The sequence below is a fragment of the Mus caroli genome, unplaced genomic scaffold (genome assembly GCF_978045245.1).
Source record: "Mus caroli unplaced genomic scaffold, Mus_caroli_1 scaffold_6, whole genome shotgun sequence".
In the NCBI taxonomy this organism is placed as follows: domain Eukaryota; kingdom Metazoa; phylum Chordata; class Mammalia; order Rodentia; family Muridae; genus Mus; species Mus caroli.
Window position 1 is genome coordinate 26,862,501 of NW_028227261.1, and position 26,734 is coordinate 26,889,234.

General features: G+C 52.7%; 1 protein-coding gene across 1 annotated transcript in view; it reads right to left on the bottom strand.

Annotated features, from left to right (window-relative positions):
- Matn1 (matrilin 1) overlaps positions 1 to 25,301 on the bottom strand; it is a 42,625-nt gene extending 17,324 nt beyond the window's left edge. The window contains exons 1-8 of the mRNA XM_085839515.1: positions 25,286 to 25,301; positions 25,011 to 25,153; positions 23,373 to 23,719; positions 21,229 to 21,451; positions 20,008 to 20,133; positions 19,116 to 19,532; positions 18,364 to 18,516; positions 16,910 to 17,055 (exon numbers count right to left, since the gene is read on the bottom strand). Of these exons, the coding sequence (XP_085695641.1) occupies positions 16,910 to 17,055; positions 18,364 to 18,516; positions 19,116 to 19,532; positions 20,008 to 20,133; positions 21,229 to 21,451; positions 23,373 to 23,719; positions 25,011 to 25,116 (1,518 nt within the window). The 5' untranslated portion in view covers positions 25,117 to 25,153; positions 25,286 to 25,301. The remainder of the gene's footprint in view (positions 1 to 16,909; positions 17,056 to 18,363; positions 18,517 to 19,115; positions 19,533 to 20,007; positions 20,134 to 21,228; positions 21,452 to 23,372; positions 23,720 to 25,010; positions 25,154 to 25,285) is intronic.
- Between the last annotated feature and the right edge of the window lie 1,433 nt (positions 25,302 to 26,734).

The following is a 26,734-nucleotide window of genomic DNA, read 5'->3' on the forward strand; positions in this document are numbered from 1 at the left end:
ATTGTCCTCTGCATAAAAAGTCTGAGGCTCGGTTCGAAAATTACACTCAGATTCCACACGAACGCTCTGTGCGTGTCTGTTTGTCGCTCATCCACGCTTTGCCCACCCGCGTCAAGAGACCCCGTTCCACGCAGACACAGGGACCCAGAGGGTCTGTGGCAATAATCACCACGACTGTCTTCATTTTCTTTTCCTGTTACTATGACAAAACACACTGACAAAGGCAACTCATGGAGGGGAGAGATTTTTGAGGTCACAGTTCAGGGAGCGGTCCACCATGGGGAGGAAGTTAAGGCATGGGGGCCGGGGTGGGGGTGGGGTGGGGAGGGGGAAGTGCCTGAAGCAGCTAGCCTCACAGGGCCCACTGCAGTTCTAAGAGTACAAAAAATACACCCCTGGTCCTCAGCTTCCTCCATCCGTTCCTGCAGTTCCCTTCCCAGCCAGGGACTGGTGCCGCCCACAGTGGGCTGTTCCTCCCACCTCACTTACCCCAGTCTAGATCATCGGTGTCTCCAAGGCCCTTCCCCTGGGCGATTCTAGATTTTGTCAGGTTGACAATTAACCTTCATCATCCCAGTGATGAGTTTGTAGTCTAATAATGCTAAATATGTAATCATCTCTGTTTGCTTGACTATTGAGGTCCTAAATCCTCAGCATTCTTTTTTTTTTTTTTTATTTCATACATACACAAAAATACCTTCTGAAGGGCTGAAGAGATGGTTCAATGGTTAAGAGCACTTGTCACTCTTCCAGAGAACCCAGGTTCAATCCCCAGTACCCACTTGGCAGCTCACAACCCTCTGTAATTCCAGTTCCAGGAAATCTGATGCCCTCTTCTGGCTTCTGTGGGTACTGCATATCCATGGTGCACAGGCAAACATACAAAGTACCCATGCACATAAAATAAATACTTTAAATATAAAAAGAAAAAAAGACACTTTTTAATGCAAAAAAAGAAAAGAAAGAACGCTTTTGTAAATACAAAGCAAGGGAAAACACTTTTTAATACAAAAGGGAAAACACTTTATGTATATAAAAAAAAGATTAATACAAAAAAAGGAAAAAACACTTTTCTTAACACAAAAAAAGAAAAAACACTTTTTAAATTTTTTAAATAAAAAAGAAGCTCTGAAGTGACTTGAGGAAAATGTGAGGCTCTCAGGAGCTAAGACGGCTCCCACTGAGAAGCACTTAGTAACAGACAAAGCACTGGGCTTTGAACATAGACCTGCCTTGTGTGCACCTGTCTCTCTGTCTACACCACACGCTAAGCGGGCCAAAGTCTCCCTTCTTCCCAGGCACCTGAGCCCCAAGTCCTGCTTGAGTTTTGTGTAGCTGTCCTTCAACCTCATGCAGCTAGCTGGATCCAGCCTCCTAGGGGCTGCTGCGATCGGTGAGATGCTGTGTTAATCTGCCCACTGAGAACTTGGGGCTGTGCAGAGCTGGGGGTTCAGCTGAGGACAGCAGAGCAGGTGCCCACTCTCTGGGATAACCTTCTACAGGATTTGGACATTCCCAGAAGGTCAGGAAAAAACTAAGCCAGGGTTTTGGTTTTGGTTGGTTGGTTGGCTGACTGGCTAGCTGGCTGGCTGGCTGGCTGGCTGGCTGGCTGGCTGGTTGGTTGGTTGGTTGGTTGGTTGGTTGGTTGGTTGGTTAGTTGGCTGGCTGGTTGGTTGACTGGCTGGTTGGTTGACTGGCTGGTTGGCTGGCTGGCTGGTTGGCTGGCTGGCTGGCTGGCTGGCTGGCTGGCTGGCTGGTTGGTTGGTTGGTTGGTTGGTTGACTGGCTGGTTAGTTGACTGGCTGGTTGGTTGGTTGGTTGGTTGGTTGACTGGCTGGTTGTTTGATTGGCTGTTTGGTTAGTTGGTTGGTTGGTTGGTTGACTGGCTGGGTGGTTGGTTGGTTGGCTGACTGGCTGGTTGATTCATTGTTTTGGGAGGCATTTTTGGTGGTTTGTTTTCTTTTGTTTTGGGGGTCAGAGGTCAATCTCAGGTGTCCCTCCCAGGAGCCATTGATCTTGTTTTCTGAAACAGGATCTCTCACAGGGATCTGGAGCTTGCTGGATCAGCTAGGCTGGCTAGCCAGTGACCATGGGGATCCATTCTTTTCCACCTGTCCCGTGGTGAGATGACAAGAACTTGGCACCAATTTCACACAGATCCTGGAAATTAAACTTGGTCCCCATGCTTGCACAAGAGCCATGTTCCCTGCCTGACGCTTGCTCGTTTCTGTTTTAATTAGTTCATTTTTTTATTATCGTGCGTTAACTTTACGTAGTCATGGGGTAGTGAGACAGGTCCCTATGCACATACAGCACACACTGATCAGATCCAGCTCCCCCCACACACACACACACCCGCACTCCCCCTCATCCCCTTCCTAACCTTCAGTGATCACCACCACTCTCACTCTCTGTTGCTGCCCACTTCTCCCTATCCATGAGAACAAACATGTCTGCTTGCCTGTCTGCAGTTGCTTCTTCCACCTGGCCTCAGCCACATTGCCACCAATGAGAGGATTCCCATCTTTTCGGCTGAGTAATATTCCCTTTGTACATGCATACACATTCTCCTTCTTGTGGAGATGGGAACCTGGGCTAATTCTGATTTTGGCCATTTGTGCCGTCATGAACAGAGGCAGGGGTCTCCTTAGGTTGCTGGATGCTTTTGCCAGTGCCACTCCCATGACAGCAGGTGGATTCCCAGAGAGAAGCTGATGTGTGACAATCACCTCCATCCCTGCCAGCCCCAGACCTCTGCTCCCTCCATCCCTGCAAAGTGACATTGTCACAACACCTCACCTTGAAGAGTCCTAGGCATGCAAACCCACACTGAGTGACACAGCACCAAGCTGCTGGGTTTTTGCTCTATTTTACTTTATTTCTCTTCCCAACAAGCTGGTTTGACACCGTGTCAATCAACTTGAACTCCAGGATGCAGCTTCTCCCTCCTCCTGCCAAAGCACGGCTGCCCAGATAATCCTCTTGATCCCCACAAGTGACCCTGCTCTCCACCCAAGCCTGTGTTGGGCCCTCAACAGCATCCTACTCCACTCCTCACCTAGAATCCTTGGTGAACAAGGACACCTGAACCCCCAAAACTTCCGATTTCTCACACCACCCACTCCTTCCTTCTGGAGGACACAGGCTGCATCACTACAGGAAAACCTCCGCCCCAGTCAAGGTCTCATTGTCCCCTCTGTACAGTGGGACCCAGAGGTTACTCTGCATCAACGAGAAGTCTCAGGGACTGTGGCTTACAGAACAGGACAGTCCTTCCCTGCGCTGCCAACCCAGAGTCAGCACATGGTAGGACCAGGCCTCATGGACTCTGAGCAATGACCTTCATCAAACCTGCCATTTACAGCCCAGGCTTAGCCCACCACCTTCCTGCCTCCCACGGCTGCTTCCATACCGTCCACACTCCAACCCCAGGACCACAACAACAGCAGGGACTGAGGGTTCCTGTCCAACCTGGGACCAATATTCCAGCAGTCAGGTGACCATCCTTCTTTCTGGGAAAGATGTTATCACCACCTGAGAAGATGCAGAAAGACAGACCTGACATTAGGCTGTTTGCTCTCTGGTAAAAGCTACCTGTCACTCCTGTCCCGGCTTTCTCTCCTCCCCTGACTCCCACAAGCCTCTGACACTCCCAAGCAACTAGCTGAAAAACATGTCCACTGTCTGTCTGTCTGTCTGTCTGTCTCTCTCTCTCTCTCCCTCTCTCTCTCTCTCTCTGTGGCTATCTCTCTGTCTCTTTCTCTTTGTGTCTGTCTCTGTCTGTCTTTCTGTCTCTCTCTGTGTGTCTGTATCTCTCTCTGTCTCTGTCAGTCTCTCTGTCTGTCTCTCTATCTCTATCTCTCTGTCTGTGTGTCTGTCTCCCTCTGTGTGTCTGTCTCTCTGTCTTTGTCTGTCTTTCTGCCTCTATCTCTCTATCTCTGTCTCTCTGTGTCTCTCTTTGTCTCTCTGTCTCTCTATGTCTATCTCTCTGCATCTCTCTCTCTCTCTCTCTCTCTCTCTCTCTCTCTCTCTCTCTCTCTCTCTCTCTCACCTGCCAGTATCCAGAGAGGAGACTTGATCTGCAGACAATGGCTGTGCGGCCACACCCACTTCCCTTAGCTTACTGAACCAGAACAGAACTTGGGCTTGGGCTTAAGAGCTAGACCCTATTCCCCACCTGCCAAGTGGACAGAATGGAGATAAGGCTGAACCACAGGGATGTACTGGAAAGCCACAGAGCTAGGACAGATCGAGGAAGCAGCAGCCATAGGACCTGCCCCTCTCTCATCCTTGGATCCCTCTGGCTTTGACAAGGCTAGACTGGGATTTCTACCCCTGCAGAGAGGACAGCCCTGCAGGCCACCCTTGCTCCCTGTCAACTCCATCTGCTCTGTCCCCTCCTCCTGGCCCCCTTGCCCCCTATACCCTATGCCCTTCATTGTCTTCTCTCAGCCTCTTCTGGCCATGACTGTGAGGCAAAGTGGAGAATCAAGAGGTCAAGATTGTATAGTCTGGGCATTAGGAAGGGTGGGGGCTCCATTCAGAAAGATGGGATAGTAGCGTGGAACAAGCAAGCCTGGGGACTGTGGGGACAGTGCGGGCATCAGCTCTGTTTGGAGTGTTTCCTCTGAAGTGTGCATTAGACTGTGCACGGGATGCTTAAGGCAGGAGGCAGGGCTTGACAGCCTGTAACCAAGGCCAGAAAGGGCATGACTGTTCTAACGTCTCCACTTGGCACACTCCTATTAGTCCACCAAACCCAGATCTGAGGTCTCCTCTTCTGGGAGGCACCCCTGGCTTCCCCTTATTGCCTATGGAGAAAATCTGGCTCCGACTCCTGAGCTCTGTGGCTACCTCTCCATGGGCTACAGCTGGCCTCACTGTGATGCAGTAATAAGGTCTCTGTGTCTCCCCAGCGTAAACAGGACTAATACACTGTGGAAAGGCCAGCAGGCACTTCCAGAGACATGCTGAGCTGCTCAGCACCTGCTAGGACCTGGGCCTTCCCTCCCCTCCTCTTTTTTATCAGGGTTCCTAGTGCTAGAGACCCCACTAGTCCTATGACCCAAGGAGTCAACTACAGCGGATGCACCTGAGCTAGGTGCCCTGTTCCCTCCACCCTCCCACAAGCCTCTGCAGCCCAGAGGCAGGGTCTACAGACAAGAAGAAATCCTACCTGTTTGGGTCCCCAAGGCCTCCTGCTTCTCCCCTGGGAGCTCCATGGTACCTGAAACTTGAGCCACAAACAGGCGCAGGGCTGTCAGCAGAGCCTGCTGCCCTGGGGTCCTCAGATCTGTGCCTAGGCAGAAAGATGACCGCACTTCACCCTTTTCTTCTAATGAGTCGGGTGGTTTTGTCAGAGCTGAACATCATGGAAGGAGCCATGTACACAAACGTCCAAGCTCTAACACCTGCTCTCTGTTTCTGTGGGACTATTGGTCCCTCTGGGTCCTCCCGCTGCCCACCAGAAGGTTGCCAGGTAGCAGCTGGTGCCCTCGGAGCCCTGGATGTCTGTTGCCAGCACAGACAATAGAAGACTCTTTCCTCTCGTTTTCTCCTTTTCTTCTTTCCATTTTCTGCCTTTCTTTCCCTGTGCTTCCCTTGCTGCCTGTAATCTGTGAGATCTGAGAGGTACCCCTCAGAATGATGCCACGACCCTCCCTTAATCAGGGCCAATTCCCCTGTCTCCGAGTCCAGAGACCAGGGTGGGGAGGTCAAAGACCAGAAAATACTGACCATAATTAACACGTCTCTGGTTTGCAGAAATGGGATGTGAAATCCAGGTATATTCTTCCTCGGGAGATTTAGCAGATGAGAGAGCCTGGGGCAGCTCAGCAGGAGCCCCATAGGCCTAGTAAAAATTCAGAGGAAAGAGGGTGCCAAGCCCAGAGCCAGGGAGAATTTGAGAAAGAACTAAGAGTCCCCTAAATGGGCTAGAACCAGCCTGGATCCTAGTAGAGTCAATATACTCTAGGCCTTGGTGAGGAGGAGAGAGAAAAAGAGGGAGGGGAGAGGGAGGGGAGAGGAAAGGAAAGAAGGAGGGGGAAGGGAGAAGAAAGAGAGAAGAGAAGAGGGAAGAAGAAGGGGGGAGAAGGAGGAAGAGTGACAAGGGAAGGAGGGAGAGAGCCTAGCATCAGATCTCCCCAGTGAGACGCCCGGGCAAAGGATTCCTTCTCTAGGAAATGAAGAGTCTTGGCTGAGCTCTGACTCCTCCTCCAGCATCCGTCCACCTAACCCCTGAGTGACAGGCAGGTGAAGCAGATCAACCCTAGAGGCACCTCAGAGCCTTCCTCATAGGCCCAGCATCCTTACGTGATTGGCAGGAGAGCAAGCTCAGATTTGGGAGACCTGAGGTAGTTGTTTGATTGGTTGTGGGTTTCTTTTCCTATTTGGGATTGGGGCTGGAGCTGGAACTTGGGGGTCTCACACATGCTAAGTCTGGACCCTGAGCTACACCCTCAGCCTTGACCAGCCTAGGCCAGAGTCACATCTGGGGCCTATTTTCTCTGCCAGTTCACACAGGCCAGGGTTATCTCAGTGAACCCACTCACTGGGAATGGGGGAGACAGAAAAGTGTTGGCTACATTGGTAGATCCATACATGGAGGGTGACTGCATGCATGGAGGATGGATGGATGGATGGATGGATGGATGGATGGATGGATATGTATGTGGATGGTGAATGTGTAGATGGACATGTGTGTGCATGTGTGTATGATGGATGCTTGAATGGATGGATGGACAACTAACTGGAGGCAGGAAGGAACAACAGGAGCAAGAACGAATGGATAAAGTGGGAAAATAATCAAATAGATGGTATCTGAATGAATGATACTAGGGGTCTCCTAAATCTGAGCCACAGGCAGACCCTCCCAACACACCTGGGGCCAGCAATATCTGGTTTACAGCCACCGGGAGCCAGCTCAGTTGAGAACAAGAGAGAGGTCACAAGGGGTGCCAGATACCTATCTAAGACACATATACATCCTCACCCACGCACCAAGCAGCCCTGTCAATGACCAGAGAGTGAGGACTACTTAGATTTACTCAGGATAGATCTAAGGGGCCAGGTCATCCCGGCCCAACCAGCCACACAGCTCTCAAAATCACTACCTCCTCTGGGATAGACACAAGGGCTTCTTACATGGTCACAGCCATGGCAGGACCAGCCTTGAGCTCAGTGCCCAGACTCACAGCTACCTTGCGAAGGACATGTCTGTTCAGCCAGAGCCACCAGGGGACAGATAAGAGCCTTGTGACCTCCTTGTGCTCCAAGCTCCAGGACACCAAGGCTGGTACGGTCACAGCACAGCCAGAGGTGGCAGAGGCAGCTCTTGGTTGCAGCAAATGGGCAGTTCTCAGGTCCCTGAGCCTTGTAGGGTCCCAGAGAATTTGGAAAAACTTGCACTTTGGAGACCTTGAAGGAGAGGGAAGCCGGGAAATTGAAGAGTGGGAGGAGATTGCCCTTTGAGCCTTACCTGTCACCGGGTGCTGTGGTGAGGCACACATCCATATCGTGTCACGCTAACCCTCACAACATGGTCCCATTTTTCAGAGGACAAGACTGAATTTCTGCTAGCATATGGTTTGCCCATCACCAGCTGTTTGGTGGCAAGGCCAAGGTTATACTCAGACCTGTCCAGCTTTTGATGGTCCATGGTCCTTAGTAACCACAGACAGGAGATGACCAGCAGCTGCTAGCTCCATCAGGCAGATGAATAGGAAAGAGGGGGTGGGGACGGAGAAACCGAGACTCAAACCATGACACTGCCCTCCTGAGATGTGTGGCCCGTCGGCCTCTGCTTACTCATTTTTTACGTGAAGAATGATACTCTCCCCACACACACACCAGATGGATGAGAGTTTAAATGGTTCCTGTGTGCCTGACATGTCACCATCCAGTGACAGGTGAGTCTGGAATAGAGGCTGACCAGGTCAGGACTTCCATCAATACACACGCCTACTCGGAATCCCCTGGCTCTGTCATGACTCTTTCCCTCCTTCTATCGCTCCATCTCCTCCCTCATCCCTTCATCTCTCCTCCCATTCACTGTCCCTGTATCCCTCTCCATCTCTCCATCACTTCCTCCTTCTTTCAATCCTTCTATTAACCCCGTCGATTGAGGATAGAAAATGGAGGATGGAAAGATGGATGGATATGTGGACCGATGGAGTAATAATGTATAGATGGATGACTGGATGGAGAGAGAGAATCAGTAGGTGTTGACTGGATAGGGGACGAATGGATGGATGGGGGCAGGAGGATGATGGACGGACAGATGGTAGTTAGATTTGATGGATGGAAAGATAGATGGATGAATGGATGGATGGGGAATTGATGGTGAGTAGGTGGGTGGGTGGATGAATGGATAGATAGATAGATAGATAGATAGATAGATAGATAGATAGATAGATGATAGATGACAGATAGATGGATAGAGGGTAAATGGTGAATGGTGGATAGGTGGATAAATGATGAGTGAGTGACACATGAGTAAATGAGTAGTTGGTTGGATGGTGGGTAAATGGTGAATGAGTGGGTGGTGTGTAGATGATGGGTGGACAGATGGATTGATGGACAGATGGATGAGTAGACAGACAGACAGACAAATGGATGGTGGGTAGATGGTGAGTGAGTGGGTGGTGAGTAGATGATGGGTAGATGGATGGATGAGTGGATGGATGGATGGATGGATGGATGGATGGACAGGCAGACAGATGGATGGATGGATTGTGGATAGATTACAGATAGATGAGTAGACAGTGAATGAAGAGATGAATGGTAGATGATGGATGAATGGACAGATGAATAGACACATGGATGGACAGATAGATGAATAAATGGGTGATGTGGATTGATAGGTGGATGGGTGGATGGATGGATGGACAGACAGATGGTGGGTAGATGGTGGTACTCAAAGCTGGTTCACAGACCCAGAGATTCCACCACATCCTCACCCACACCCACTCACCAACAGATCTTGACAGGAGGACAAACTCCTCCCATAGGCTAAAGGCTGCCTGCATCTTGAGAGCTGACCTATCCTTTCTGATTGTTCCTCACAGTCACATCCCTGTGCAGTGAGCCTTGTGGCCTCAGCCTACTGTGTCACCAACCCAGAAGATGAAAAGTGGACCCTGCACCCAGAGTATGGGGTTCCAAGGGGTCCCGGTGGGGACTGCTCAGGCGCACTCTGCAGAGAATGAGTACTGAGCCCCAAATGCCATTCTCAAAGGAAGCTGTGGGTGACCTCACCAGAGCAGGACAATCAGCTACCTCCACTGCCCCCAAGCTGCCTCCTGTCAAGCTCTGTCAGCACTCCACCTCCTCACATGCAACCCTTGCCACACCTACAAACTGCTACCACTGTCCCACGTGACAGAGAAGGAAACTGAGGCTCACGGAGGTAAAAGACTTGCCCAGGGCCTTTGGTCATAGACAGAACCAGGCTGAATTCGGGGCACTTGTCTTGAGAAAACACAGACATCCCCAGCGCACCCCACACACACACAAGCTCTCATCCCTGTTTCCCACCACCCAGCCCCCATATACATCACTTTGTGTTCCCTTTAAACCTGAAATGGGCTCGTTTTCCAATTTGCCTCACCCTGAGCAGTAATGTCCATGAAATAAAGCCTTGATGTGCTAATTGCTTATGGGGTTTTTCTCTGATGCCCATTAAAATAAATACATGGCTGGTAAAATAGAAAAATAGGAAATGTTTGCCCGTGCCTGACCCAGACTCCTTCTCCTATCCCCGGTGAGCAACCCACCTCCTGGGAGGAAGAAGGAGAAAAAAAAAAAAAACTGAGAAGGATAAGGGACAGAGAAAACTGGGAGGAGGGAATGTGCCTGGGAGGAGGGAGAGCAGAGGAGATGAGGGAGTGGGGAGTACGTGGCAGGTAGGCAGGTTTGCCCTCTCCGGCCCAGCACAGCCCAGGTCAGCCAGGTTCCTCTTTTGTTTGGAAAGGCTCCATCTTTGCTGCTGCTCCTGGGTTGGATCAACTGAGCCCAAGCCACATGAATTAAGGCCTCTTGGGGAAATGAGTAAGAATGGCCACAGTGGCCCCTGATAAAGAGATGCAGGGACCTCAACACTTCAGTTCCTGGCGGTCTGAGCCCCTATTTGCATCATCTACAGGACAAAGATGGGGTGGAGTGGGGGGGGGGAGACCTACTGTCCCCAGAATCCTGCCTAGAATTAACACAGGAAACCACGTGGAGTAGTCTAATACTGGAAAGTGAGAAAATCCTGCAGGGTGGCCACCTCCCTCCTACAGCAGTGCCAGCATACAGGATAAGGAAGGAATGAAGCTAGGAACAGCGAGGGGCCTGACTGGACATGGCCAAGCTGGAGCAGGCCCAGGGGCAGAGCCAGCAGGGATGGGGCAACCAAACCAGGAAGCTGACAGGCATAGGTTCGAATCCTGGTACCTCTACCGTGTTCCATCTCTCCCCACCCCCACCCACCTAGAGCCCCACTGACCCTCCTGTGAGACAGAGACGTCCCACTCAGAGGATCTCAGGAACAAATGAGATTAGCGTTTCCTAGAGCAACGCTCGGCGGGCAGAAAGCACGAACGTAAACGTCAGTTTACGCCCGCTAATTATATTTATGGAAATGCATCATGAGCAGGCTGTTCTGTGACACTAAACATTGTATTTATTTCTGTTGTATATCTGTCTGTGTTTCTATTATGTTTATACCGTATATCATTGCATGTGGCTATATAAATCTAGTATATATTTTACTATATACTGTGTATTGTAAACTACTATAAATGGCCATTTATAAGCCACTTCCTGCTACTACTACGGAAGGGCCAGGAAACAAGGCGGGCAGGCGCCTCTGTCTCTCAGTCACACCAGGAACAGTGCTGTCTCACACCAGGACTTGGGACTGAGGCTTGTGATCCTTGAGGCACTGCCTCTTGGAAACCACCTTACCTCAGCATTTAGGGATACATGTTAAATTTACAGTGGACGTGGAGACACATCTGGCCTGGACCTGAGACACCTCTTAGAGCTTGGGAGAGATGGGAAGGAGAGGGCTGGATGCCTCTGAGGCCATGGAGAGACTTCAAAAATAGGAACCTTGGGGGAGTAAAGAGGTTAGGTGCGACAGGTGCCTTCAGTGTCAGGACAGAACTCAGCTGAAAGAGCTCACTGAAGGTTCCTCCCTGGTCGGACATCCCCATTCCTGAGCTGATGGCGCCACCTGGTGGCCAGATTCTCCATAGCAGCTCCAGGCCCTGCAATCATAGGATCACATTTGTTTAGCTTCTTGCTGTGCAGTTTGGAGTCTGTTGCTTGACCTCTCTGAGCTGGGGGGAGGGGTTATGGGGGAGAGACAACAGTGCACACTGCACCCTGCAGGCTGTTTTACTTCTGTTACAGCGTCGTAGGTCTAGTTCCATCCCCCAACTCAAAGTTGATATGTTGCCAAGGATGACCTTGAACTTCAAATCCTCCTGCCTCCACCTCCCAAGTACTAGAATCACACTCACTTGACATCACACTCGGAATGTATTCAGTGCTAAAGATGGACCCAGGGCTTCCTGTGCAGCTAGGCAAGCCATTCACCAGCTACACTCTCTCCGGATCCAGGCCCCCGTCCTCTTTTGTGTTAATCTCACAGGCTTCTGGGACAGCCGTGGAACTGGGGTTCTGCGTGCCTCCTTTTTCATTTCAAAAGCTGTGGACCCAGGAGGGAACCATGTAATTAACAAGAGGTGACACACCAAGGAATCCTGCTCAAGGCCTGCCACCCTCCTCCCTGCCAAATCCTGTAACCAATTGCATTATGCAAACAAGACTCCTCTCGGAAACCTGGTGAGCCTCGTGCTCCGGGACTGGGAGATCCCACTGTTGCCCAAGGAAAGAAAGACTTTTTTTTGTGCAAAATCCTGATTAGTTTAGTCCTGTGTGTCTATGTGAAATTCAGTAAAAAATAAAAACAAAATTTGTGGGAAGAGATAGACCCTGGCTGCCTGGAAGTCGCTTGGGTTCCATAGTTCTGAGATTTGTTTCTAGCCTTGGGTTAATCAAATCTGGATTGGAGAGAGACAGGGAGAGACAAGTGAAGGGGGGGGGGGGCTGTTACCGAGACCTGAAGCAAACTTGGGGAGAAGAGAGATAAGTTAGGGCCAGGATTTAGAGCAGGAAAACCCACCAAGCTGGTGCTTAACCCATCGGAACACAAGGTGAGAGGGCAGGTTCTAAAAAACCACACAGGAAATGAATCACACAGGGTCCCCATCCCCACACATCAGGGACATCTGTGGCTTCTGCCCTCCAAGTGCCCTGCCTTGGCATGTGGTGACAGCCTCTCCTCCTCGTGGAACCGTTGCCTAGCTCCTCCATCCTAAGACAACTTTTGTCTCTGACCCCCACACACACTCACTTCTCCCTACTATACAACAGAGTCCCAGACCTGGTTGGCCAGCCAAAGCGTGGAGTTCCTGATCACAGTGATAGCTCAAGGATAGGCAGAGTGCCCAGTCGGAGTCAACGAAGCCAACCCCTGTGAACTTGGAGCTTGAAGGAGTCTAAAACCTACAGAGCCTTTGGCATCTTGGGGAGAGCCCTGCCCACACAGGAAGTGTCCAATCAGAATGGAGACCAGAGCCAAAGGCAAAGAAAGATGGGGCCCAATAACATTGTTGAATATAGGGCCTTCAGGCATAGACCCCCTCAGATACTTTCTTAGCTAAAGTTCTTGTCATCAGCAATCCAGAGCATCGATCATCTGTCCCAACCTCCAGGGCCTGAGATTGTCTCCTGAGAAACTGGCCAGCTGCCTCTCCCATCTGCTTCCCAAAGTCTTCTCCTGCAAAAATTCTTCCTCCTGGAGCAGTCTACTGCAAGCACACACACACACACACACACACACACACACACAGGCTCATAAGCACTCCATTTGTTGGGTCTGGGGGCAGTTATGGTCTCACACCAAGGGAAGCTCTTGCCTCATGCCTCTCCTGCCCTTTGCTCTCTGGCCCCTCCTGGCACTGGACCTTGTCAGTTTCCCTGACTGTGTGCCCTCTACCCTGCTGTCTGCTTACTGGGGTCCCTGTGAACTACCTGGTCCTCAGGCATGGGGGAGGGGCATGGGGGAACAGCTGCTCTTCAAAGAACAGCCTAGTCCAGCTGTGAACCTGCTCCTAGAATTAGGGTGACCCCTAAGTCTGCTAAGCCCATCCTGTGTGCTGAGGGGTGATGTGCCTTGTGAAAGGGGGAGGGGCAGCGCCAGTTCCTGTATCAGCGCTGGGTAAACTAGAACTCCCCACTTCTGAACTCACCTGGATGAGTCCCGTACGCCCCCAGAATGAGGACATAAATTCTGCCTCCCTGGGGTGGTGGGACAGCTTGTGAGTGGCTTCCCGGCTCTCCCTGCAAGCAGAGATCCAAGCCTAGCCCAGGGGTCTCAATGCTTTCTGCCAACAGCCTTGCCTGGGATCCAGCAAGACAGCAGGTCCAGCTTCAAAGTCACCGTCCTTCCCTAGACGTGGATACTGGATCCCGTCCACCTCCAACTGCATCTCTTGTTTAAGGGAGGCGTACCAAGTCACACTTGTACAAGAGGGACCTGGCAACGTCTCTCCCTCACCTAAAAGTCCTGACGGCTTCTGACCACCCTCTGGATTAAACCCAAAGTTCAAGACCAGTTCAAGGCAACCAGTACACAGTCTCTCAAGCCCCTCCGGCCCTGGCTTCCCTCTGGCCCTGTGGCGCTTACGCCAGCCTGCTATCCCACCCCAGGACTTCCCACATGCTTGTCCCCACCTCCACTTGTTCTTCCCACCTTCCCTGCCTTTCTATGTCTATGCTGAGGCTGGACGCTTTCACCAGCTCAGCCCCAGGCTTCCCCGGACACGGGAGCCTCTGACCCCTGCCACAACCTGCTCTCCTCTCCAATCCTGGCTAGCATCTCCACATGGTTCTTTCTCATGCCTGCGGCCCTTCCCCAGCACCATAAGTGAAAAATACCAGAGGCCACGGGGCATTTTCCATCCTATCCCAAGCACCCAGTGTGCATGCTGCCTTCCGCGTGGCTTCACTAATGTGAAATACGTGCATGAATGAGCCTGGCAATAAGGGAGAGCTGCTTTATGAACCGGGCTCCTCTGCTCTCCTTCCACCAAGCCCCACCCTCTCCCTCAGGTGCCTCAGACCCTGGGTCCTCAAAAGGCTTTGCCTGGCTGCCAAGGCTCTTCTACCCTCTCCTTATAAACCCAGCAGGTCCTACCCATGATTACCCAGCCCTTGCCTCTCTGGAAGCCCTGGGCCTGAGTATCTTGTGAGAGGACACAGGGCCCCAGCAAATAGCCAAGGATGCTGGAAGGAGATTCACACCCTGGGATCCTAAACTCTACCTGTGCCTCCCTAGGAGACATTTCCTGGATACTCAGGGTCTGGTGACCTCTCTACAGGCAGTGCCCACGGGTGCTTCTCTACTTGTTTGCTTCAGTTTAGTGCTCTTTAAAGGGGCCTTGAGCATCTTTCCATTTCACCGAGGAGGGCCCAAGACCCATAATTGGTCCAGGATCACACAACATTGGCAAAGCAAGGCTCTTCCTTTCAGCTTCATTCTCTCCACAGCTGGCCTGGGTCTGCTGCATTTGTTGAATGACTGAGTTGTGGAGACAGCCACTGTCCCCAAAGCCTCCGTACTCACTTCTCATTGATACTTGATCTGCAGGGTGGCAGAGCAAGGAACATAGACAAGGCTATCCTAGAGAAACTGTAGCTTCCGAACCCTGCCATCCACTCTCCAGAAGCCCTGGGCACAGGCATCGTGTGAAAGGCCAGAGGGCTCTGCTGGCAAGTCCCCAGTGCACTGTGTTCCCCATGAGGAACAGACACGGGGCAAGCCAAAGTGCACATGCAGGGGTAGGCTTCTGGCCCATACGAGAGGCCCCAGCAGCCCAGCCTGTGAAGGCCAGTCAGCCACAGAAGCCCAGGGGAATTGCTGAGGCTGGAGAACGTCCCTCTACATTGTTGTTAGGCCAGGCTACAGGGGCTCAGGTTTCCTTTCCACAGCTGAGAACAGGCCTTATCGAGTCACCAGGTAGGGGAGAGGTACAGAAGCCAGGATCTGGGAGCCAAAGAAGGAGGAGCTCTCCCCCTGACCCCCAGGTCAGTGAAGAAAGAACTGGAGCTCAGAGCGCTGCTGGCTGACCCCAGGAAAGCAGTCATGGGACAGGGATCAGGCGTGTGTGTCTGTACCGGGTTGCTATTATAATTGTGGGACACGAAAGAAGATGGAGTTTCCAAAGAAGCAGACAACACAGAGAGGTCCAGGCCGACCCAGCTCGGCGGACCTCCCCATCAGCCCGACTGGAATGCACCCACCCCAGGGTTCCCAGATACCCTGGAGAGACACAGACCTTGGCACCTAAAGCCAGACTCCTCTCCAGCTAGGTCCAGCGGTTGATGTGAAGACTCAGTAAAGACACCAAGTCCCTCTCAAGGCCACCATCCCTGTCCTGCCTTATATGGAGGCTGGGTACACACTTAATACCTGAGAAATGAATGGCTGAGCAGACAATTCTTAACTGGTACCTCCACCCACCCCCGAAAAAAACACATTCTTTTGCTGTCCCCCAAGTCCTGATGCAAGGACCAACTCACAGACAGGAATTTCGCCACCGCTCAGCCTTCCCATTCATAACCTGGGGGCGCTGGGTGAGCCTTCTCAGTTGGTTACTGGGAGTGCTGACTGAGGATACAGGGATGAACCTGAGGCTCTGCAGGCAGGACATGAGGTCTTGGTGTGGCTACTGTCACCTTCATCAGCAACACGTCACTGTCCCCACAGTCACTCCATCACAGCATCCCCGTGTGTGAACCCACATCTGCATCTTCCTTCCTCCCGGTCCCCAGTCACCACCACTAATTCCATCCAGGGTGTACAATGAACCACATTTAATTGTTTTTATTTTTTCTCAAGAAACAAACAAAAAAAAATCACTCAGAGTAAAGAACTGACTGGGTAAAGAATTAACTGGAAGAAAAAAAAAACAGGAATATATTAAGCTTTCAGTTGGAAAAATAACGAACGCAGTCGTTCACACACCTCTTCTCTGCGTCCTCACCTGTGCACACACCCTTGCTCTGAAACACACATGATCATCATCAGGCACACACATGCTCACAGGCACCATCATAACACACTCCCAGCAGACACAAGCATGCGTCCCCTCCTGCTCCCAGCCCCAGGACAGCTGGGGAGACCTGCAGCCGTCCTCCGCAGGTTCCCTTGCTAAAGCAGCAAAGCCAGACTAACTCCAGCTACAGGTGGCATTCCCAGGACACTGAGAACTGTGCATTGGGTGGGAAGTGGCCAGGCCACCAGAGTCCTTAGATGATTCTGTTCTCCAGGACAGCCAGCCGCCCGCTCACAGCTTCCAGTAGACATGGAGTTAAGGGCGGGTGCATGCGGCCTGGGTTGAGGGTGATGGTCTCTAGTTTTCTCCCAGGAGCCAAATCCATGACTTTCCCTTCCTCCACCTCCACCAGAAGTACTCAGCTATGATCATTTCCAGGCTTAGTCCTGGGGAATCCCTACCATGTGCTGTCTGAGACTGGGAGCACATGCCTGATAGGGCACAGTCCACCTCTCTGAGTAAGGGCTGGGGTTCACCATGCCACCAGGCGCCTGACAAATGATCCTATAAGCTCCGTATTTGGGGGCGGGCGGGGACACGTCCAGAACTCTATGTGTCCCATCTGTAGAACTTGGCTTGTGCCTCAGTTTCTCCGCCATACAGGAGCCTCCTAGTTTGACAAGGTCTATCACCGGGCAGGTACCAGCCTATCTAAGCCAGAATCCAGGCCTTAGCAGGAGGAGGCTGCCCCAAGCTTTAGGCAACACCTAAAGCCAGACCTCTCTGTGGAATGACCCCCACATCCTGGCCCCCTGTACTCCTGCATCCCTCCCCACTCCTGCCCTCCACAGCCTGAGAAAGGATATGCTTCCTGGTCAGGGCCTGCAGCAGACCCTCCACCTTGGCCTCAAATTTCAGTATGGACTCACAGGCACAGGGGTCTTCCTCTGCAGTGGAGAGAAGGGGCAGGGGGAACCCATGTTGAGCAAGGGTAGGGAGGTGACCAGTCATTGCTGGGGCTGACACATGGGAGATTGGGGTGCGGAGTGATCTGGCAGGACAGAAGGAGGAATAGGAGGAGGACATCAGAGTCTCTAGATGGCACAGGAGGAGCGATGAGGAGTGAGCTTGGAATGTCCTCAGAGCCCAGTCCTCAGGGAACTGAGCTGAGCACCTGCTACGTGGGGATATGCAAGTCACATGATATGCTGAAGGCACATCTGGGTCTGACATCTGGAGTGTGTGTGTGTGTGTGTGTGTGTGTGTGTGTGTGTGTGTGTGTGCATGTCTAGCTATATGCCTATGTGTGCATGTCTGTGTGTGAGTGTGTGTGTGTGTGTGTATGTGTGTGCATGTTTGTGCATGTGTGTATAAATGTTCCTGTGTGCATACATGTTCATGTGGTGGGTGTCATTGCTCAAGTGCCACCTACCTAGTTTCTTGAGACCAGGACTTTGTCTTGAAGCTCATAGGTTAACTGGCTAGTCAACAAGCCCCAGGGAGATCTGCCCCCCCTCTCTCTCCCTCCCTCCCTCCCTCCCTCCCTCCCCACCTCTCTGTGGTTTATAAGCATGCCACGCTTGGCTTTTTAAATTCAGTCTCTATGTATGTGAGCGTTCTGTCTGCACATATGTATGTGATCTGCATCCATGCAATGTCCTCAGGGACTGGTCAGACCTTCTAGAACTGTAGTTACAAATGGTTGTGAGTCACCACGTGGATGCTGGGAATCAAACCTAGTTCCTCTGGAAGAGCCCCCAGTGTCTGTAACCATTGAACCATCCAGTCAGCCCTCTGGCTGCTTTGTTTTGGTTTTGTTTGTTTGATATCTTAGGTGTGTTTGGGGGGTAGAACTCGTGCTTGCAAAACATGGTAACCTACGTTTCCTCATTGCCCAGGAAGCCAGACTTTTCCCCACAAGAATCAGACCATGGCCCAAGGCATCAGGAGAGTCAGGAAGACAGCAGGGTTCAATTTTGACAAAGTCCTGGACTCCCCAACAATGAAAAGTGGTCCCACCCCTCTGTCTACAAAATGGACCCCAATCTTCCTACCAAATTGGGCAGATGACAGAATACACAGAACGCTGGGTACAGAACTGGTCAAAGAGGCGGGGCCAGCATGTCTCTGCTGGTAGTGAACCAGCCAGCCCACCTCCGGTGCTGTCATCCCTCAGGGTAACGCTCTGATTTACCCGTCCTACCTCTGGTCCAGGGTGGCTCTATTCCAAGCAGCGTCCCGCTGACCTCACTCACCCACACAGATTTTTTTCTGCAGCTTCTTGCCAATCTGGTTGATGGTCTTGAAGTCAGCTGTGTAAAAGTAGTGGTCTGCCACGGGCTCTGAAGCAATCTCCCTCAGCTCGTCCTCCACAGCATTGCCCACGCCCACCGCAAACATCTTAAAGCCTGTCAGAGGATTCAAACACACAAGGCTGGCCTCCGGGGCGGGCAGGCGCGTGGGCGGCCGCACCTCCGGAGAAATGCCTAGATGGACAACCTTCGAAAGATACACAGTCAACCTGCGCAAGATACTTCCTGGTGGCAGCTGCTGGGATTGCAAGCACTATGCTTGTATCAAGAACAAACCTACATTGTCCGAGGTTCTGCTGTGTGCCCCTGTTTGGTGATGTTTATGCTGCAAGCATCGTCTGACCCTCAAAACATCTGCCCAGGGTTTATTATCCCCCTCATTTAGATAAAATAGTAAGAGCTGTCTCAGAGTGGACTTATCTTTCAACACTTAGTGCATTCTTGGGAGCCAACATTCTGCTGGGGAAGTTGTAAGTCTCAGCAACAAAAGGACCACAGGAAAGGCCACTTGGTCATCAGGGGCCACCGTTGTGTCATCGATATAAGAGAGAATTGGCCTGACAAACACCTCCCTATTTGAAATGATCTGGGTTTAAAACATTAATCATAAGTCATTGAACCAAGCTACCTAAAACTGTGCCCATGGGTGTCCCTGGCCATCAGTGGGGTCCCAAGCCGAGGAGGGCAGCACATACCAAGGTCCTTGGCCTTCCTGGCAGCGTCATTAATGTAATCCTGGCTCCGGCCATCGGTGAAGACGATGCCCACCTTCTGGGCTCCAGGCCTTGCCCCGCTGGACACAGTGAAAGAATTATCTATGAGATACTTCAAGGCGGCGCCAGTCATGGTGCCTTTCTCCATGTAGGACATGTTCCGCACCGCGGCCTTAATGTCCTTCTTGGTGTGGAAGCGGCCGAGTGGGAACTCCTGGCGAATGGAGCTGGAGTACTGCACCAGCCCCACCTGGGCCAGCCTGTCGGACACATCTAGCGTGTCCACAATCTGGTTAATGAACTTCTTTACCAGCTCAAAGTTCTCAGGCCGCACGCTCTTGGATCCGTCGATGAGGAAGACCAGGTCGGTGGCTGAGCTGCTTCCACCCCCACGGCAGACTGTGCAGGGAGGACACGGTGACAGGGAGAGGAAGCTTGAGACTATGGTCATCGGTGGCCACCATTGGCTGGGGACTCAACCACGGGCTAGCACTGGGCTCAATTCTAGCTTGTATCTCTGTATCTCAGGATTCCCTCTACAAAGCCAGAGCTCCTGGCCCCATTTTCCAACATCAGGAAACATCTGGTAAGTGACACAGCTCAAAACCGGTGGCATCAAGATTTTACATCAGGATCTGTGCCTCCCACTACCTCGACACAGCCACCACCTAGTGTGTTGAGAGGGTCTAGAGTCAGGAGAGAACCCTCCACAGTTAACAGGCTCTGTCCAGAAGGCAGCTGTCTACTTTGTAGATTGGTCCAGAAGCTAAGAGCAGGGTGCCTCAGATGGGTGCCCTGGGCAGCAGCCAGTCCCAGCCATCTCCCACTTTGCCCCCACCCCCAGCCCAGGGCTCAGCTGTGCCCAGCCACTCACCATTGCAGGTCTTGCCATCGCTGTTCAGGGTGAAGCCCTCATGGCAGGCACAGGTGTAGGAGCCAGGAGAACTGATGCACAGCTGCTCACAATCGTGGTCCCCTGTGGCACACAGGTCGGACACCACTGGGGAGAGAAGAGGCAGCTCAGATATCACACTCACAAGTGCCCAGACATCTTGGCCAAAAATGCTTCTCTCTGACCATGAAGATCGGTCCTTTGCACATTCAAGGAAACTGAAACACACACACACACACAAACTGAATAGATCCCAGATCCCACACTCTCAGCCCAGGGTGGAATCACTATAGTTGGAATAAAATACCCAAAGGGGCTAATGTTGCTGATAAAACCAAAGGTCCCTTTGGCTGTTATGTTCACTCCAGACACCAGCACAGCAATGAATACAGCATACACAGTTTCTTCCATAAGCCTGTGGCATGCTGAATGCTAGTGCCGTATCTTGCCTTTCCACACCCGCTCAATCCTTGAAGTAAGGAACACGCTCTGAGCCACATTACACACATGGGATAGAATGGACCCCAACCTCACCCCTGGTCCAACCCTGCATCTTCTGACCAGTCAACATGCCCAAGAAATCCTCACACAAAGACCCATCTTCCCTCTACCAAGGACTCCAAACCTTCCCAGGTCCCTCACCCCTCCCGTGTCCCGGTGCCAAGACGTAGCAGGTAGGCTGTGGTTGTTTGGACGTTTTATTTTTAAGACGTCCCTCCCTGGTGCCTGCAGTGTCATCTAAGACTCTTGGACTGCAGGCTGGGGACCTTCTAGAATCTGGTACCCCATATTATTGGTTCAGTCTGGGTTCACTACTGTACCTCAGCCTGTTCTGGGTTCCACTCCTAAGTCATGGAGGCCTTAACCCTCGGCCTCACCCCTAATACTGATGCTAACAGACACCCATTAAATGACCTGGCTCTCTGATCTCACCAGTCCCTAGCCTGTCACCCTGACCCAGTCCCACCTCAAAGACTAGTCCCTCCCAAAGCCCACCCTGCCACTCCTGCAATGCTCTGCCCCCAGACCCGCCCTTCCACGCTTATTCTCTGTCTCCATCCCTGCTTCACCCCAACACCACCATCCCCAACTGGACTCTGAGATTGGTGCCACCGATTCCCAGAATTAGTCAAGCCCAGGATCAACCCCTTTGTCTAAGCCCCGCCCCCAGGCCTCTCGGCTCCGCCCCTCCTGGTCTCGAACCACAGAAGGCTTCTTGGAACTTCTTGGCCAACTTCTCGATGACATTGTAGCTCTCCACGTAATCCACGTGCTCGTCCTGAGGCTCGCTAGCGATCTGTCGCAGCGTAGCCTTGTCCACGCGGCCCACACCGATGGCGAACAGCTCAATGCCACTGGCCCTCGCGCGCTCAGACACGTCCCGCACGCTGTCCTGGGGCCTCCCATCAGTCACCACGATGACAACCTGCACGTGGGGGTGGGGGCATGTGAAAATCAGCTCCAGCAAGCCGGCAGGACTGCTGACAGAGGAGCCGGAAGTCTAAGAGGCACCGCAATTCGCTCATGGGCACCGGGCTGGTGGAAGCCAGAACACACACACACACACACACACACACACACACACACACACCAGGAAATAGATCCCAAAAGCCAGGGAGACTATCGGCTTCTTCTGACAGAGGGAGTTGAGGGCTAAGATGTCTCCCAACTCTGGTCTCTGAGGCCTTCTCCATCAGGCAGGTTCTGGCGTCTCACCTCCTTAGACTCTGCTAACAGGAACTCTTCAAACAGGGCTAGGTGCCTTACTCACACTCAAGCTTTCTGGGGCCTCGAGCTGCTGAAACGATGGCCTCTGATCTCCCCGAGATCCCCGTGGTCAGCGTGGGTGAAAATCGCCCAGACAAGAACCTAGACCCGTGAAGTGTAGTTTTGCATAATGACCACCAGAGGGAACCCGAGGCATACGAATGAGGGTGGGCGCCTCAGGATGTGTTTCCTTGGACCCATTCATTGGTCAACATCCCAAACCCAGAGAGCCAAATAACTGAAGAAAAAAAAAATGTCCTTTTGTCCTCCTTTACTACCTAGGATGACGCCTACCCCTTTCAGAGAAGAAAGGACTGTCGATTGCCCCTCTCCCACAGGCCCATGCTCTGCGCCCTGTTGCCTGGCTGTAGTTAGAGCAGGTCTGGGCCAGAAGTGGGGCTCCTGCCTTGGGACCCTCTTTGCTGACCGTGGGTCTCTGCCTCTGTGGAAAGGCGTGGGGCCAGGGTGAGTGAAATGACTCACCAGCAGGAGCCCCAAGGGGTCCGCTGTTATTTTAGAACACAGCACATAGTCCCCTGGGTAGTGATTCTGCACATTCCTCCCTCCAGGGACCTGGGGTGAAACCTAGCTCCGACTCTGAGCTGTCACACTCAACACAGCCCCCTGCGGTTTCTCTGAGCTATAGCCCCACCTTGAGACTCCAGAAGGTGCCCGCTCCCAGCAGCCTCCCTGTCACCTCTGGTCCTCGCCTGCCGGCTCAGGCCACTAGTCTGATCTACGGGAAAGTTTGCTCTAGAGATGTGCGTGTTATCACCATCTCTCTCCATCAGCATCCCCTGGAGCTATTCCATCCTCTAAACATGGCCATCAGCTCCAACCTCCGGACCTCATGCTAAATCATTTGAGCGGCACCACAGATCAGATCAGCAGCTATCTATCTGGTCTCACTTCTCTGGTGGCTAGGCAGGGCTGGGGTCCTGTGTCACAGTCACTGAACACTTCTGCCACGGAGAATTTGGGCAAGTTGTTGACGATTTCTCTACCCTGGTTTCCCCATATGTAAAATGGCACACTCTGCTCTGGCAATAGTCTACAATGTGCTAGAAAGTCGGGTGCAGAAGGGCATAAGGAAAGGGTGATCCCCTGGACCAGGGTCTGGGGCAGGTAAATGGTGACTTCCCAGGCCAACAAGAGCTGAGATGGCCTCAGAGAAAAGACACTGTAGCTGTTCAGCATGCCCCTGGAGCCCTCCGTGGTGACTCAGGGGACTATCTTGCCTTCCCAAGCACAAGCTGGCAAAGTACACTGGTGCATGCTGGGTGCCCGGCACCCTGCTGAGCTAAGCTGCAAGAGAGGCTATCAGTGCTCCACTTCATAGGTGGGGAAGTTGAGGCTCTGGCTCTGTGCTTAAGAATAGCACTTCTCTCGATGGCCAGTATTAGCATAAGCACCTGGCCCGCCTCTCTCTGCTCAAGGGAAGATCTCAACCCTACCACCGCCACTTCTACAGAGTAATGTTTGCAAATGACTCTCTCATTCCTAAAACAGCTGCTCTGAACAGAGAGGCCAGGAGAACCCTATGGCTTCATCCCAGGCTCCAACCATCCCGTGCTCCATACCTTGCTGATGTCAGGGGATCTGGCGCGTCCACCCTCAGCATCACTCAAGGCCTTGGTGATGGCAAATTGCAGAGCCAGGCCAGTCATGGTACCCGTGGACAGCGGCTGGATGCGGCGCACAGCTTGCAGCAGCGAGGCCTTGGAGCCGTGGGCCCGGAGCGGGAACTCTGGCTTCACAGTGCTGGCATAGTTGACCAAGCCCACCCTCGTGGCATTGGGCCCCACATCCAGTGACTCAATGACCTGAGACAGGAATACCTTCACCTTCTCAAACTCCACGGGTCTCACACTGCGAGAGCTATCGACAACAAACACCAGGTCCGTGGGTCGTGTCCGGCAGAGGTGCCCTAGGAGGGGACGGTGCGGGGAGATAGAGAGTAAGGGCGGATATCAGAGGAGTGGCCTTGGGCTCCAGACAGCCCAGGGTGGGTCTCAGTAATTTAGGTCTCAGCAACGTGTGTAGTCTCAGGCATGCGGCTCAGCCCGTGGGGAGGAAGGCGGGAGACCCCTCTGGTCTTAGACCACATAACTTCTTCTCTGTTCCTCTTTGCAGGAACCTCTAAGAACAAACAAAGGCATGTAGAGACTAGCCTGACTTGCTGGCAGAACATTAGCCAGGGCTACACTGAGAAACTAAGGCTGGCACAGCCTTAAGGGCCATCAGGGTACCCACTGTCTCTTCATCAGCAAATTTGAAGCCACTTCCCTCCCGGGACAGGAAAGAAGCAGGAATTCCTGGTGCCACATTGTCACCCTTGTTTTACCAGGTGGGCCCCAAGACACCCTGACCCTAGAAACAACGTTCCTCCAGATCTCCAGCAAGGCAGCACCAGTGACTGGGAGGCGCCAGCAGTGGATGGGACAGGCCTGGGCTCAGACCCTGGCTTGGCTGCTCTGTGGCCCCGGGCAGGGGGTTGCACAGTTTTGAACCTCATTTCCCATCCGTACAAAGGGAGACTAAGCTGAGGGTGGATGTCCCTTCCTTTAGCAGAGCTCTGTGACAGGCTGCCCTGCCCAGCCCATGCCACATAGGAACAAGTCCATTCCCTGTTGGGCACAAAGCATCAGAAAGGGAAAGATGTGCCTCAAAGCCCTGGCATCTGAGTTTCTCGGGAGACCTTAAACGTGTTCTGTATCTACGGTGACAGATGTTTCCTGCCTGCTCAGCCTCCAAACGGAGAAGTGGGATCTAAAGGCAGAGTTGACCATATCCGAGACTCTGAACCTGACCCCTTGTGGCTCTGGGGCTATCTCATGGCACAGTGGGGCTATCTCATGGCACAGACTGAGACAGCTCCTTCTCCACCTCCGTTGCTGAGCATCTGGGGGCTGCCAGAGCCCAGCCCTGGAAAGGGCTGTGGAAACTGACCAGACACTGCGCTCACAGAGCCCTGGGCCTGGCGCCGCTCCTGACTCTGGCTGGCTCTTGGGGGGCTTCTAGTCCCTGCAGCATGGTGGCCCTGAGGATCACCTGTCCCGGTGGCCTTCACTAATACCATTATCTCTACTGCCCTCCCTGAGCCGACACCCTCCAAACCCTGATTGCCATTTAGCCTCCATCTGTCTCTGTGCTCAGCCCCCCAGGCCATTTGTCAAGGGTCACAGATTCAGTGTCTCCATCATCCACGGTCCCCTTACCTCTGGGCTGGGGGGCAAGACCGAGGCTATCAGGGACCTGTAGTAGCAGCAGCAGCAGGAGCAGCAGGCTACAGAGAGCAAAGGCTGGACCAGGGATGACCTTCATGGTTGCAGCAACTCAGACAGCCAGCGGCAGCGGCACACTGGAGGGGACCAGAGGGGGAGATTGCCTTATCAACCACTGGGCAGGGGACAGCACCCTTGCCCCAACCCCCAGGGGCGGGGCCAGTCTGAATGGAGGTGTGTGTCTGAAAGGGAGGGTAGAGGCAGCTGACCACAAGGGCCCCTTTGCCTGCAGAAGGAACTCGAGCCACAGCTGGAATTCAGGAAATCTCAGGTGGGTGGGGGCGGCTCCTCTGGCCAGAGCCCGTGCTGACTTGGACCTACCGCTCAGGGACACTTGAGCCCTGCACTGCCCCTCTTCCCACACCCAAGTACTCCCACCCGGAATCCCAAGCCCAGGTTTCTCACTAAATATGCTTCCTAACCACGTGCATGCACACACACACACACACACACACACACACACACACCTTCTCCAGCTGCACCGATTCTCTCCAAAAACCGCTGGGCCTTTGCACAGGCAGAGGCGACCATCCAGTGTTTTCCTCTTACTAGCTCCACCCCAGAACGATGCTCCCAGATCTTGGTAGCAACCAAGTAGCATGGCTGTGCTTAGTGTGTGGGAGAATGGGAAGCTCAGGGAGGGACTGACTAGGGGCAGACATGGGAGGCAGATCATGTACCTGTGTGACCTTGGACAGCTCGCTGCACCTCTCTGTGCCTCATCCCTCTTCTGGGAGGTGAGACGGTGTCAGTGCTGTCTCACAGAGCTAGGGAGAGGGCCTGAGGAGTTTCCTGAACTATCTTTGTTAATCCTCACAGCAAAGCAAGCAAGTCTTGTGAGATTACATGGGGAGGCAGCAAGAAGACCGGAGAAGGAAGATGAGGCAGGGGATTGCCACTGTTACAAGGAAAGACCCTGTGCACTCCTCAGGCATGGCTGATCTAGTCCACAGTGATATCTTCAGCAACCATAGCATCATCCTTCACACCCCACATACCTGTGAGGCAAGCAGAGAGATGGAGTCTATCAGTCAGCCCACTTTCCATGTGCCAAAGAGGAAGCCCAGAGAGGTTAGCCTGAAGTCACACAGCCAGTTCAAGGGCAGAGTCAAGGCATTTTCCCTTTTGTAGCTATGTTAGAGACAAACTTCTCTTTGTCTTCTCCCATTTAGGTTCCATCAGTCCCCAGTTCTCAGCCCTCTGTATCTCTGCAAACCCAGAAGAAACCTCCATGCTGCTGACCCCTCCTTTTACTACTCAGAGGTCTCTCTTCTCCAGAGTGGCTGTATGGCTTCTCCCAGAAGTTGCAGCTAATATCCTTTCTCCCAAATTGTGCTACATAGCTGTTTTTGCCATTCTGGCCTGGAGGTCTCTTCTATCTCAGTCCCCTTCCTGGCCCTGAGGCCCAAGGACAGTGCCAAGCAAATGCAGAAGTTAACAGAAGGTAGTAATGAATGGGGTCCCATCTAGGTCACACGAAGGGCAGCAATGGTGGCAGTGATGGTGGCCACGGTGAGAGGTGTATGTTCTGGTGTGTGGCCCTTGGCAGGGCAGACAGGGAGAGCTTGAGCCAGCACCCGTTCTGTGGCTCAAGGGACAGAGCCCCGTTGCTGGGCCCAGCTGTACCGGTGAAACCGCCCTTTCAGCTCCCTTCTGAA